The 12,586-nt window shown below is 36.6% G+C and overlaps 1 protein-coding gene across 1 annotated transcript in view; it reads right to left on the bottom strand.

Moving 5' to 3' along the window:
• Nucleotides 1–6,144: 6,144 nt before the first annotated feature.
• LOC128549371 (uncharacterized) overlaps nt 6,145–12,586 on the bottom strand; it is a 79,319-nt gene continuing 72,877 nt past the window's right edge. The window contains exons 5-6 of the mRNA XM_053525999.1: nt 7,035–7,301; nt 6,145–6,755 (exon numbers count right to left, since the gene is read on the bottom strand). Coding sequence (XP_053381974.1) covers nt 6,145–6,755; nt 7,035–7,301 — 878 coding nt within the window. The remainder of the gene's footprint in view (nt 6,756–7,034; nt 7,302–12,586) is intronic.

Raw genomic sequence — 12,586 nt, 5'->3', positions numbered from 1 at the left:
TCATTCTTGTTAATAATTAACTACTTGTTCTATTACAAGTTCCTATGAATACGTCATCCCTCACAGCTTGATTAACTTGATACCTTTATCCGTACATGCCAAATCCGTAGCTTAATAGCATTGTTAATTTATTGACACATATGACCTCATTTATTATCCCCCGCAAAAGGTGGAGGGATATACCTGACTCCATGAAAGGCAATTCTTCAAGCCGCTCCGCATACCTCAACTGCAACATATTGTTTTGTTATGGTGACTGTTTGAATTCATGTATCAATTTATGCTTAGCAAATTTATTGAACTGATCAAAAATTGTTTATATGTGATCTTGACCTTTAACGAACGAAACACTTTATTATGGGAAACACTAAGCATTATCGAAATCCCTCCATAACTTACAGAGTTATGGACCAGGCAAAATATTGGTCCTGTTAACAACTTTGAATTCCAAGTAAACATTTGCCTTGGAGCTAGGGGTTTAGGCTTTGTGCTCGACTTTTCTTTTAATTATGGGGAAAAATATAATATCAAGTTACCTTAATGGATGACTGAACACGAAGTATGACGATTAAAGGGTAGGATAGACGCAGTCTGTGTATATGAAACTATTTCTTCTTTACAAAATGCAGGCGATAATATACATTGATATTTAGTTTTTCCATAGACCAGGTAGTATGCAAATTTTTTAAAGGTTTAATAATGTTAGTTGGATTAACAACAATTTGATAAAAGACAAAAATAACAACAATAAACTGTTATTTGAGAATATTGTCTATGAACGTTTTTATCATCACTACAATAATTGTTAAAATGCACGTAAATGTGAACATCCGGCTGACTAATAAAATTGTATTGTATTGTATTGTATTGAATTGTATTGTATTGTATTGTATTGCATTGCATTGCATTGCATGTATTGTATTGTATTGTATTGTATTGTATTGTACATGCATCTTAGGTCACATGTAAGTAGCCTGCAGTCCTATGTACAAGACACCACTGAATATTTGAGAAACATAGATGACTCTCAGCAGATCCCTAGTGACACTTTACTAGTCTCAATGAATGTCACGTCCTTGTAGACCAACATACCACATGAGGTAGGTATTGATGCATGCAAAGAAGTATGGGACATCAGAAGTGTTAAGAATCCCCCTACATAAATGCTATTGGAATTGCTCACACTGGTTCACAAATGCAATAATTTTGTGTTCATTGACAAGCATTACCTTTATGTTCAAGGTACAGCGATGGAAATAAATATGGCACAATCATACACCAACATATTCATGGGCGTCTGGAAAGGCAATTACTTTCGGCGGTCACATCAAAACCACATCTATGGTTGCGTTTTATAGACGATGTAAATAAGCATCATGGTCAGAAAGCTCTCCAAACATTCCTAGACCATGCAAACAACTTTCATCCTTCTATAAGTTTCACCAGCGAGGTTTCAAATGAAAAGCCCGGGTCTCTAGAGACAGTATCAAAATTTAAGATTACAAGATTGTATTTTGTTAACCTACCGACACAGACCATTATCTTCTCACCGCAAGTTGTCATCCAAACAAAACACTGTTGCAAAAACATTCCCTACAGTCAGGTACTGCGCATACGTCGAATTTGGTCAGACATAGAGACGAATCAGAAAAGAACAGAGAATCAGAACACTTTCAAAACAGAGGCTATTCTTCAGATTCCATTCTCGCTGCTTTCGAAAAAGTACATGCATTTACAATGGAAGAACAGCTACAATGCAAACATAAAATCACTGATTCAAATACCTTTTGTGGTGAAATACCATTCAAATTCTGCCAATGTGAAATATCCGCGCAACTGTAGACAGAAACTGGCCTACAATTGAGTCATCACAAAGACTCTGTACATTGTTCCCAGAGAAACACCTCATTGCATTGCATTTTCCATTACTGCTCATGAACAGACTCAATCAAACCGAGTCTGCAATTTTCACTGTTTGCCTACTTCTCGGTGCTTCCGAGGGATCTACTTTCCAGATTTTATTTACTTCACAACAGTTAAGTGCTGCGTTGCGGCCGTAAAAAGTCGCCCAGACTTCATCTCAGTGTTGTTATATTTTCTGGTCCTTCGGGATCATTGATTTCAACTCATTTAGATTTGAAGATTGGATACTGCTTAAGCCGGTGCTAGGGGGCGTGGGCAGTGTTGCATTTTCCTTTACTGCTCATGAACAGACACAATCAAACCGAGTCTGCAATTTTCACTGTTTGTCTTGTTCTCGGTGCTTCTGAGGGATCTACTTTCCAGATTTTATATAGAAGGCCTAAAAGTATGCGGGACATTCTTGTTCGGGCCAAAATCAAGTCAGCTGCAAACATAGTCAGTACAGGACAGTCATGTCCTTGCGGTGCACACAAATGCCAAAGATGCACTACCACACTAGCACATTCTTATCCGCCAATGGAAGTAAATCTGCAGCAAAGAGAGTGGCAAATTGCAAAACAGCAAATGCCATATACCTTATGACATGCAAGAAGTGAAACAAAAGTTATCTTGGGGAAACCAAACAGATCCTGGCAAAGCGTATGAATCTTCACATGTCTGACTGGAATCATGCGAGTTCAAACGGTCGCCTGTAAAGATTTCAACATGGAGGGTCACACCTTTGCGGATAACACAAACTCGTGAAACAGCTAATTCTATCTAAATTATCAATTCAGATTTACCGTTTATAACTTTATAATCAAAATATCACTAAAAATAACAATTCCATTCCCGTCCCTTTATACAACTTACTTTGAACACTATTAAATATGCAGGAAATGTCACACATCTGCCCCATTTTTAGCTCACCTGTCACGTAGTGACAAGGTGAGCTTTTGTGATCGCCCTTCGTCCGTCGTCCGTCGACAATTTCTTGTGAACACGATAGAGACCACAGTTTGCAATCAATCTTAATCAAACTTGCACACAACTTGTATTGGCATAATATCTCGGTTCCTTTCGAAAACTAGTTAGATCCCATCATGGGTTGTAGAGTTATGGCCCCTTAAAGGGCCAAAATTTACTATTTTTGGCTTGTGAACACCATAGAGACCCCATTTTGCAATCAACTTTAATAAAACTTGGACACAAGTTGCATTGGCCTAATATCTCGGTTCCTTTCGACAACTGGCCAGATCCCATCATGAGTTCCAGAGTTATGGCCCCTTAAAGGTCCAAAATTTGCTATTTTTAGCTTGTGAACACAATAGTGACCACATTTTACAATCAGCTTTAATTAAACTTGCACACAACTTGTATTGGAATAATATCTCGGTTCCTTCGAAAACTGGCCGGATCCCATCATGGGTTCCAGAGTCATGGCCCCTTAAAGGGCCAGAAGTTGCAGTTTTCTGCTTGTGAACAAGATAGAGACAACATTTTGTAATCAACTTTAATCAGACTTGCACACAACTTGTATAGGCATAATGTCCCGGTTCCTTTCGAAAACTAGGACTGGGGCGATTACTCGGTTAATCGGATCCGATTCGATTACTAGGTGAAACCGATTTCAATTTTGCAAAACCGGTAATCGCTTTCGCATCATGAGTCGTACTTTTTACATTTCTTTGACCAGCACATAGATCCACAGTTTATTTCCGCTAAAACACGTCAACTGAACATAATATATAGTCTCGGATTTACATGTCATGTTACATTTAAAATAAATTACACCAAAATTTGACTTATTAATTGTTACACTGCTTGCAAACGATAAAGTCGGTAAATTTCTTATGAAGTCAGCTGCTGGAAGTACGTTGATACGTTCGTCAGGAAAGAAAACAGCATTTTTAATATGGCGGAAAATTAACCGGTTGGATTCGATTTCAAACAAAAAATTAACCGGTTTCAAAATTTTGAAATCGTCCCAGCCCTATCGAAAACTGGCCAGATCCCATTATGGGTTCCAGAGTTATGGCCCCTTAAAGGTCCAAAATTTGCTATTTTGGCTTTTGCAGCCATATAGAGACTTCATTTATGGTTTGATTTGACACAAACTTGCATAATATCTTCAACAACAATAAATCTCGGATTCCATGGCGAATATGTCAGATCCAATCATAGGTTCCTGAGTTATTTTATATCTAATTACCTCCCCTGATTGTAATCAAAATGGATTTATATCAGTAAGTACTTATAGGACTCATTTGAAATGCCATTATTGTCATTAGTTGGACTGAGACAATCAGGGTAGATAACTATGGACTGATTTTATGTCAAATTACCTCCCTTTATTTCAAATTAAAATGCGTATATCTCCGTAACTAATGAAGATACTAATCTGAAATTTCATTTATGTCAACAGATGGACTTGGACAATCAGTGAAGATACATATTGACAGAATTTATGACAAATTACCTCCCTTTAATTTTTATCTAAATGAATACACCTTAGCAGCTTCTAATGAGATTGGTTTGAAACGTTATTTACGTCTTTCGTGGTAAGAAATAGTCATGTTAGATAACTCTTGATTGTTGAATTCTTCATGTGAGGAAGCCATCCAGCTGGCTTACGGAAGGTCGGTGGTTCTACCCAGGTGCCCGCTCGTGATGAAATAATGCACGGAGGGGCACCTGGAGTTTCCTCCACCATCAAAGCTGGAAAGTCGCCATATGACCTATCATTGTGTCGGTGCGACGTTAAACCCAACAAAAAATAAAACAAAAAAAACTCCTGCTTGAACATTTATCAATATGAATACTTTTCTAATATATTGTTGTATAGGCTCGTACCCTGTATCTTCTACATGCGTATATCAATGCATGATTACCTCCCCTGATTTTAATAAAAATGGATTTATCTCGGTAAATATTTATAGAACTCATTTTGAAATTTCATTGATCGCGGCCGATGAGGCCGCGATCATATTGAATAGGTAAAGTATATGCGCGCTGGGGAAAATATTTCATGATGGACCTGTGAATTCTTTACTTATGGGTGAAACAGGTCTCATAAGCGTAAATACGACTAGCTTCTACTGATTATAAAACATACCGTACGATTTGTTGTGAATTAACTGTTGTTGTACTTTTAGTAGTTCAACCGCCACCCTTGTTTAAGAGCAACATTTAAAAAACACGTTTTTTTCATCCTCAAGTAATAAGTAAGTAGACTCGCCCAGTTTAATCAATCTAGACGCATAGTCTAACTCTATACATAGAGCGCCTACTTCACCCGATTTACATTCGGATTCGGGCTTTATCGTATGTTTTACATGGGATTTCTGAACCGTTCAAGGATGTTGGAATTGTTTGTCTCATTGTTTATTTTTTTTTTAATAAAAATGTTACTGCTTTCATTGTCTACCACTTTTTTCCACCCTTACCTGAAAAAACAGTAATGAGTTTGTACACTGTTCAGACAATTGTGCTGTGTTGAAATTTAACCAAACACAAGTTTACCTGCATAAACAGAAAGCATGATATGTCACCATGCGCGGATCCAGAGGGGTGTGTGGGGGGGGGGGACCAGGGGTCCGGACCCCCTCTCGAAAATCTTTAAAAAAAGGAAAGAAGACAAGAAGGAAAGAAAATGTTTTTCGAAAAAGGCAACATTAGGACTGCATGTAAAGTATATGCGGCTGCTGCTATATACGACCCCGACATAATTCATATTATTTATCTAAAAGAAACTAAGAATTTTACCTTCAAGAAAGCTTGATTTTATCATTTTCCCAAATTTAACAGGTTAGTCCATAAAACTGTCCCAGAATGCAAAAAATGAAGTGCTAAATTTCAAAATTTCCAGGGTGTGGGGGGGGGGTAGGGGCAGGGGATCGGACCCCCTCTGAGAAAATTGGCTGTGTCCGCGCATGGTCACTATACCTGTCCAGTACTGGACATTATGGTAAACGCTTCTTTCCTGCACAAATGACAATTTCCCAACTTCTGTACGGTTTGTACAAATTTCTGGCCGCGATAAACCATTTGACTTGTATAAATCTTAATTTTGAAAAGTAGGAAGAATGAGTTTAACGCAATGAAATGCACAACCCGAGCCTAGAGGGCGCGGACGGTACCTTGCACATGAACGGGCTCAATCAAACTGAGCATGCAACATTTAAAATTTATGTCGTGTTTTGCGACCTGAGGTTTTCCACTTACTGGACAAGATACATGTAATTAAGTTTCGGGATATTCAGAGAGAGCGGATATGTAAATCATAAGTATTGGTACGGGAACAGAACCCACTATTATCATTATGTACATCATCACTCTGTCAATAGCTTTGCTCACGTCTCGCCACGTCACCACTTCATCTCCATTTACCTCAGTTTCCTTCACCTTTATCGGCTTTGTTTTAATAACCTCATTACTCTGGGAAGGTCTGAATTCTTCGCTCTGTTCCATTCGTATGGTGTATATGTCTCTATTCTTCCTTTTACATTGTGAGATCGATGTATGCCACTTCATCTTTGGAACCGATTCGTCTCTGTGGAAGATGGCCAGATTCAAAACAACGAACACGCACCCTGCACAATTAGTCAAGATTCCTATTAGAACAAAGGTGCACATTAACGACACTGGTTCTGAAGATTTCGGCAGATGATCTTCAACCACTGTAAGAAAGACCGCCAGAGCCACTAGGATGGTGAAAGTAAAACTGACTCGTTCGCCGGATTCACTCGGCAGTAGGAACACAATACCTGCTAGACTCCCTATGCCGACAACTGGCAGAATCACTGTAAGGATATAGAACAGAGACTGGCGTTTAAGCTTCAGTCGGAAATGTGCTGTTGAAAGAGTATATGAATTACTTGTGTAGTATGATGTTCAATCAAGTGTCCATTCTGGATTTGGTACAAAGAAGGCCCTGTTGATTGCCGGCATAGTGATATATGAAGTTGTACCTCGTCTGTCATTTAGTCTATCGGAGCGAAAGCTATGTCACACATTTGTTTATCAAATGGCCAGTACCTCGTGTTTAATCTGCAAAAAACTGCGTATCACCCCAGCTGGTAAAAATACAGCCAGTCCGCTGTAAAAATATATGACGTACGAATTTGGATTACCCATTGTTGTAAATTCTACAGGGTTTAACAATGTAATTGGAGGAGTCCAAACTTCCTTCATTGAAATTCGAATCTTTGTTATTCCACCAAATTCAGCGGGCTTCCACACCATGCGTTGATCAAACCACGACACAAATGTGGATATGGAAACTGTCAAAACTCCTTTAACTATATCAACCTCTTGTATATTGTACAAACCTATGGAAATGTTTATGTCCATCACTTCTGAATGATTATTTACTGGTCGCACATCCATATGATATCCATCTAGTAAAGTATAACGCAATTTTGTTATGTTTTCATAGCTTTGTCCGTCAACAAAAACAATGAAAAAGGTAATCCACAAAGTCAATAAAATCTTCATAAATGTTCCTTGTAATTGTTTCATTTGCTTCATCGAATGGTAACACAGCGATAATATATTCCTGTATATTTTAGCGTTGTTCTCGAAGATGATTACACTCGTAAAATTTCATTTATTTTAATATAATTATGTGTGTTTATTATCACTTGTTCAGTACCCTTACAAATGGCGTCGTTCACTGCTGTTCCCGTTATTAATGCGTTATAATGCTGTCCTTTTTATTTGACAATGATCATACGCCAATGGTCCTGAAACTATACAGTCGTAGTTAAGTCTGTTGTTTGCATCATGGCAATCCTAAGTTATTGTCTTTAATTGGACGGAGGCAATCATGGTAAATAGCTATGGACTGATTTATGTCAAATTACCTCCCTTTGTTTCAAATTAAAATTGGTGTATCTCAGTAACCAATGAAGATACTGTTTAGGGTAAGGAATAGTCATGTTAGTACAAAAATGCAGCATTTGAGCCTTGGACCCTCAAACTTGATATGGAAATTGGCCCTGACTAGGTCAAAAGGGACTGTTACAAGAAAATATCCTGATGATATTTAATGTGTATGTCTATCTGCTCTATGTCAAAACTTGATCATATCATTTTGAGCAATGGTACTCAGGTGAGCGGTATAGGGCCATCATGGCCCTCTTGTTCAACTTAACACTGTAGTATCGAAGATTATTTCCCTTTTACATATTAGAACATGAATATATCGCTTATACTTAAAAAAAACCCATACATTTGGTTTTACTTTTTTGCATTTTGTTCGAGTCACCTATTTGAGATAATACATACAAAAAAGCATTGATGTAAAATGCATATTTTAAAACACGCTGAAATGTTACGCAATGCGTTTTATGATCGTCACCTATGCTCAATACATATTAAAATGCTAAAATATATTCGCTAAACTTAGGCAGGGGCGGAGGAGAGTGGGGTGGGTGGGGTTGTTCTGACCCCAAGAGTCTGTGCTTTAAATCTGAGTGCTGATGTAGTCGCATAAAACCTGGATAAGCATAATTCCCACAAGCATGCACATGCATTTATTCAAACTGCATACAAAGCACCTTAAGGGATAGTGCAGTGTCAATGAACCATAAGTCCGCCAGTCTTCGTTTTAGAATTATGTCCCTTTGTTATATGGTACAACGCTTCTCTGAAACTTTAGAAACTCGAAAACTAATGAAGGGATTAAGTTGATATTTCATACAATGATAGAAGACATTAAGAGGAAGTGCACTGACCAAGAATTATAACTCTGTCAAACCACATTTTTTAATTATCTCCCTTTATTTTATTTTATTATGCTTGTCCAGAGCAATACAAACTATCCAAGGGATTTTGTTGAAACTTTAACCAAAGTAAACACAATAAAAGGGAACATTATTGTAAATTAAACTGTCCAAAAACCATTACGCCGTCCTGTTTACTTTTCAAAATAGCTCTCATTATAATTTGTATAAAAGTTCATAACTTGTCTGAATTATAACACAAAAAGTTTGCAAGGGAATTTATTAAAACTACATACAAAGATATAGGGCCTTAACAGACACCGCAGTGTTAAGGAACCGTAACTCCACCTTCATTTTAGAATTATCACTCTTGGTTATATGTTGTGCTTCTCTGGAACTAGAAAACTAATCCAGGGATTCAGTTGGTAATTTATGCGACAATAGAGGACCTCTCAACTACTGCAGTTTTAAATTGCTTGCAGTGAAATATAGAATAATCAACATGATATGCATGAAGTTGTTTGCTTCTTCCCCCATCCACTCTGCTGTCCGCCAACATTGTGTATACTATCATGTTTGTTCCACTCCAATATTATTCATTATACTGACTAAACAAGGTGCTGTCCAACTGACATCAATGATCTGCAATGAGCCCCTTGCTTTTAGCTCTTTCATTGCTTTGATTGTTGTATGTGGTTTAAACTCCCAATCCATATTTTGTAAATGTCTTTGTTTATTATTGTTTATAAAAATATCATGCTTTGGCCGGAAATTAGACTACATGTACTGAGAAATCTGTATGTAAAAACAATAGTTAAGTAAAGCTTAGTAAAATCATACTGTATGAAATAATAAATGATAAAAATGAAAAGAGTGGAAATACAAGTTGTGGAATACATAAAAGTTTAGAGTTTCTTTTATGTGTTGTAGAAACAATGTGAAATTAAAAGGTTGTAAAAGTACTCTACAACAGCTGTTGTATCGTCTGGTGAACAGGCCGGGAATCTGATTTTAATGTTAATATGAGAAATGAATTAATTCTTTCATGCAAAATGAACGACAAAATAGTATCGGCAAATTAAACATGGATTTGCCAATCCTATTCTATGAACTCCGAAAAGAAATTTCATTTCTTAAATAACCACCATTTTCTACGTTCAAAACATATTTCATGTTGCTCTTCTGGTAGAATAGGCGACAGCATATCAGAAGCTTGCTTTTAGACAACTACTACCAATGACGGAAGCAGATGCCTGGCATCTGTTATCAATTTACCAGATGTTATAGAATTTTATTGATCGATATGACTGTTCAGTTAGCATATATATCGAATATAGGCGGAAAATACGGTATTATGCCAGATGTCATGCATGTCTTGTAATAATTTCAAAACAGTAATGATGCATTTATTGTGTAGCAAACTAAAAATTTAATAAACTTACAGTATCATTTAAGATGTCCAAAAACTGATAAAATGCCATTCGTGTCTAATCCTGTCTAATCCGGACAAATTAATATCATGAAAGGATGTGTTTTAATAATTTAGTACAAATACATTTCTGACCTCAGAAAGAGACTATTACCCTCTCAATGTTTTGCAAATTGTACGAGTTTTTCATGCAATACAAATGTTTTGTCCTAATTATTGGAAAACGTATTTAAAACTGCCTTAAAATTGGGCACGTTGTTATATCAAAAGTACTCAACAACCTTTTCTGCATATGGTGTTGTTTCTTCTTTTATCTATAAATTTTAAAATTATACATAAATTCAACGCACGTTTTGCAAACGCAAAATCAACCTAAACCGTATAAAACAAAGGAGGATGTAGATAAGTGAGTTATCATTTTTGGATAGGTCGGCATGGTGCTTTTAGAACTTTGAGGAGATTTGAGAACTACGCCCGCTCGGTTCACAAATCCCTCAAAAGGCCTATTCTACTAATAATAGCTTAGTTCATAGTTTATAAAGGCATCTTCATGATCCTGCATATGCATAAAGTAAGCTATTTAACTCAGTGTCAGATGTATTTAACGAAGATATTTTACTTTTCTCTCTATGATTACATAAAATCATTCTTTTAATGTTATGGATATGTACGACTATTTCAAATTATCAAAGAAAATAACACGATTTTATGAAAGTAAAACTTAATGAACATTTACAGCAAAGGATTGTCTAGTACCTGACAAAGGTATACATGCCTAGTACCTGACAAAGGTATATCTGCCTATTACCTGACAAAGGTACCCCTGCTAGTACCTGACAAATGTACTAGTATACCTGCCTAGTACGTGACAAAGGTATATCTGCCTAGTACCTGACAAAGGTATACCTGCCTAGTACCTGACCTAGGTATACCTGCCTTGAACCATTATTTTGCATGTTCCGTCTTCTCGTCACAGAATCAGATAGGGAGTTATGTTTTGGTTTGGACAAGCTGCCATGCATTTTCGTTTTTCTTATATTCCAATATTGCAGCTTTGCATTAGGTCAGAGAACACAAATTATACAAATACTGACAAATCGTTCTAACTCAAAACGTCCAGGGAACAGAACTGCTTACTAATGATTCCATTCTAACTAGTCGGTTGGCTAAGAATTACAACATAATTATCCGAAATAATTCTAAGTCATATGGAATAGTACCTATTCTTTTACAAATTCACTTGTCATTTGTCCGAAAATTACAAAGCTGTTACAACGAAATATGGTTATGGACCACTAAGACCTTATGTGAAAGGTGGGAGAAAATGTACCGGTAAAGTTATACTTGAAGAACACAAGATATATCTTTGAGTGGAAATGTCTGGAAGGATAATGTAGACCTCATCAATTCTAGTAGGCATATGTAATGCTTTCATTTTAAATTGTAAATCAGAACGTTTTCGTACAATTAAAAGGTATCTTATTAACTGGCATTTGAAGTACGTATATTATCACCCCTTAAAAGAAGAGGGGTATATTGTTTGCGCATTATCTGTCTATTATACAAAAATGTATTGGTAATAATCTACTTTTAGTTATTACGAGTTCTACCTTTAGATTCTAGCATCTGGTCTAGGGACGTTCTTATTGCTTTCATTAACTATCAAAACGGGGATTTCTAAGTACCGTATTGAAGGAGTACTTGGATTAATTGCTGTTGTATGATCTGGTCCTTTTGCATGTTCGCGTATATTCAATTTTCGTATAGATCTAATAGAATTCCGAGATGTTAGAGATGTTGCACATTTCATTATCTCTCACGAACAGACACGAACTGCTTTTCTTTCGCTTGGCTGCGATTAATGCTTCCAAGTATTTCTTATGGGTATTCTACCTTTTTGTAGAGTAGTATGCCCTTTCAGTATTACCAATCTCAAAATAGGTATGTATCATACTTTGACCAGTATTTGTCAGTTGTCCGCTGACCGACGCAGTTCGACACAAATGACAAAACGAATTATTGAACACAGGCTTAAATGTCAGAGGTAAAGCTGCTTCTTCAAATGTTTCAGCAGGGACAATGTCCATTTCAGCTGGTGTGGTGGATTTGTTCTGAAAGCTTTAAACGTCAAAGCTTTTTAATCGAGTATGTTCAGTTGCTGACGTTTGTCTAAGTGCAGGGTTTAACCCAGTGTCTATACAGCCCTCTGGGTTTTTTTTTTATTTCATACTCCAAGCTGCTGCAATAACGACACATATATGTAAACAGCTACACATATTTTGATTCCTAATGTAAAAGCCGAATTCCCTTCGGTTTTAACAGGCTTTTAAAGAACGTACTGATGCTTAGAGTAAAACGTGCAAACAGATTAGAAGAAGAAATCATATTTAGTTTCTTTATGGGTTTTCCCTCATTTTGATATAATTATAATGGCCGGAAAACTGTCGCCTGTTTTGTTCCTTTTCAATGTAATATATATAATTAAAATTTCTACAAAACTAATACATTTTAACGAAGAAACTTTATGTAT

This window comes from Mercenaria mercenaria, chromosome 16 (assembly GCF_021730395.1).
Source record: "Mercenaria mercenaria strain notata chromosome 16, MADL_Memer_1, whole genome shotgun sequence".
Taxonomy (NCBI): domain Eukaryota; kingdom Metazoa; phylum Mollusca; class Bivalvia; order Venerida; family Veneridae; genus Mercenaria; species Mercenaria mercenaria.
Note: the sequence above shows the minus strand (reverse complement) of the source record. Positions and strands in the feature narration are given on the sequence as shown.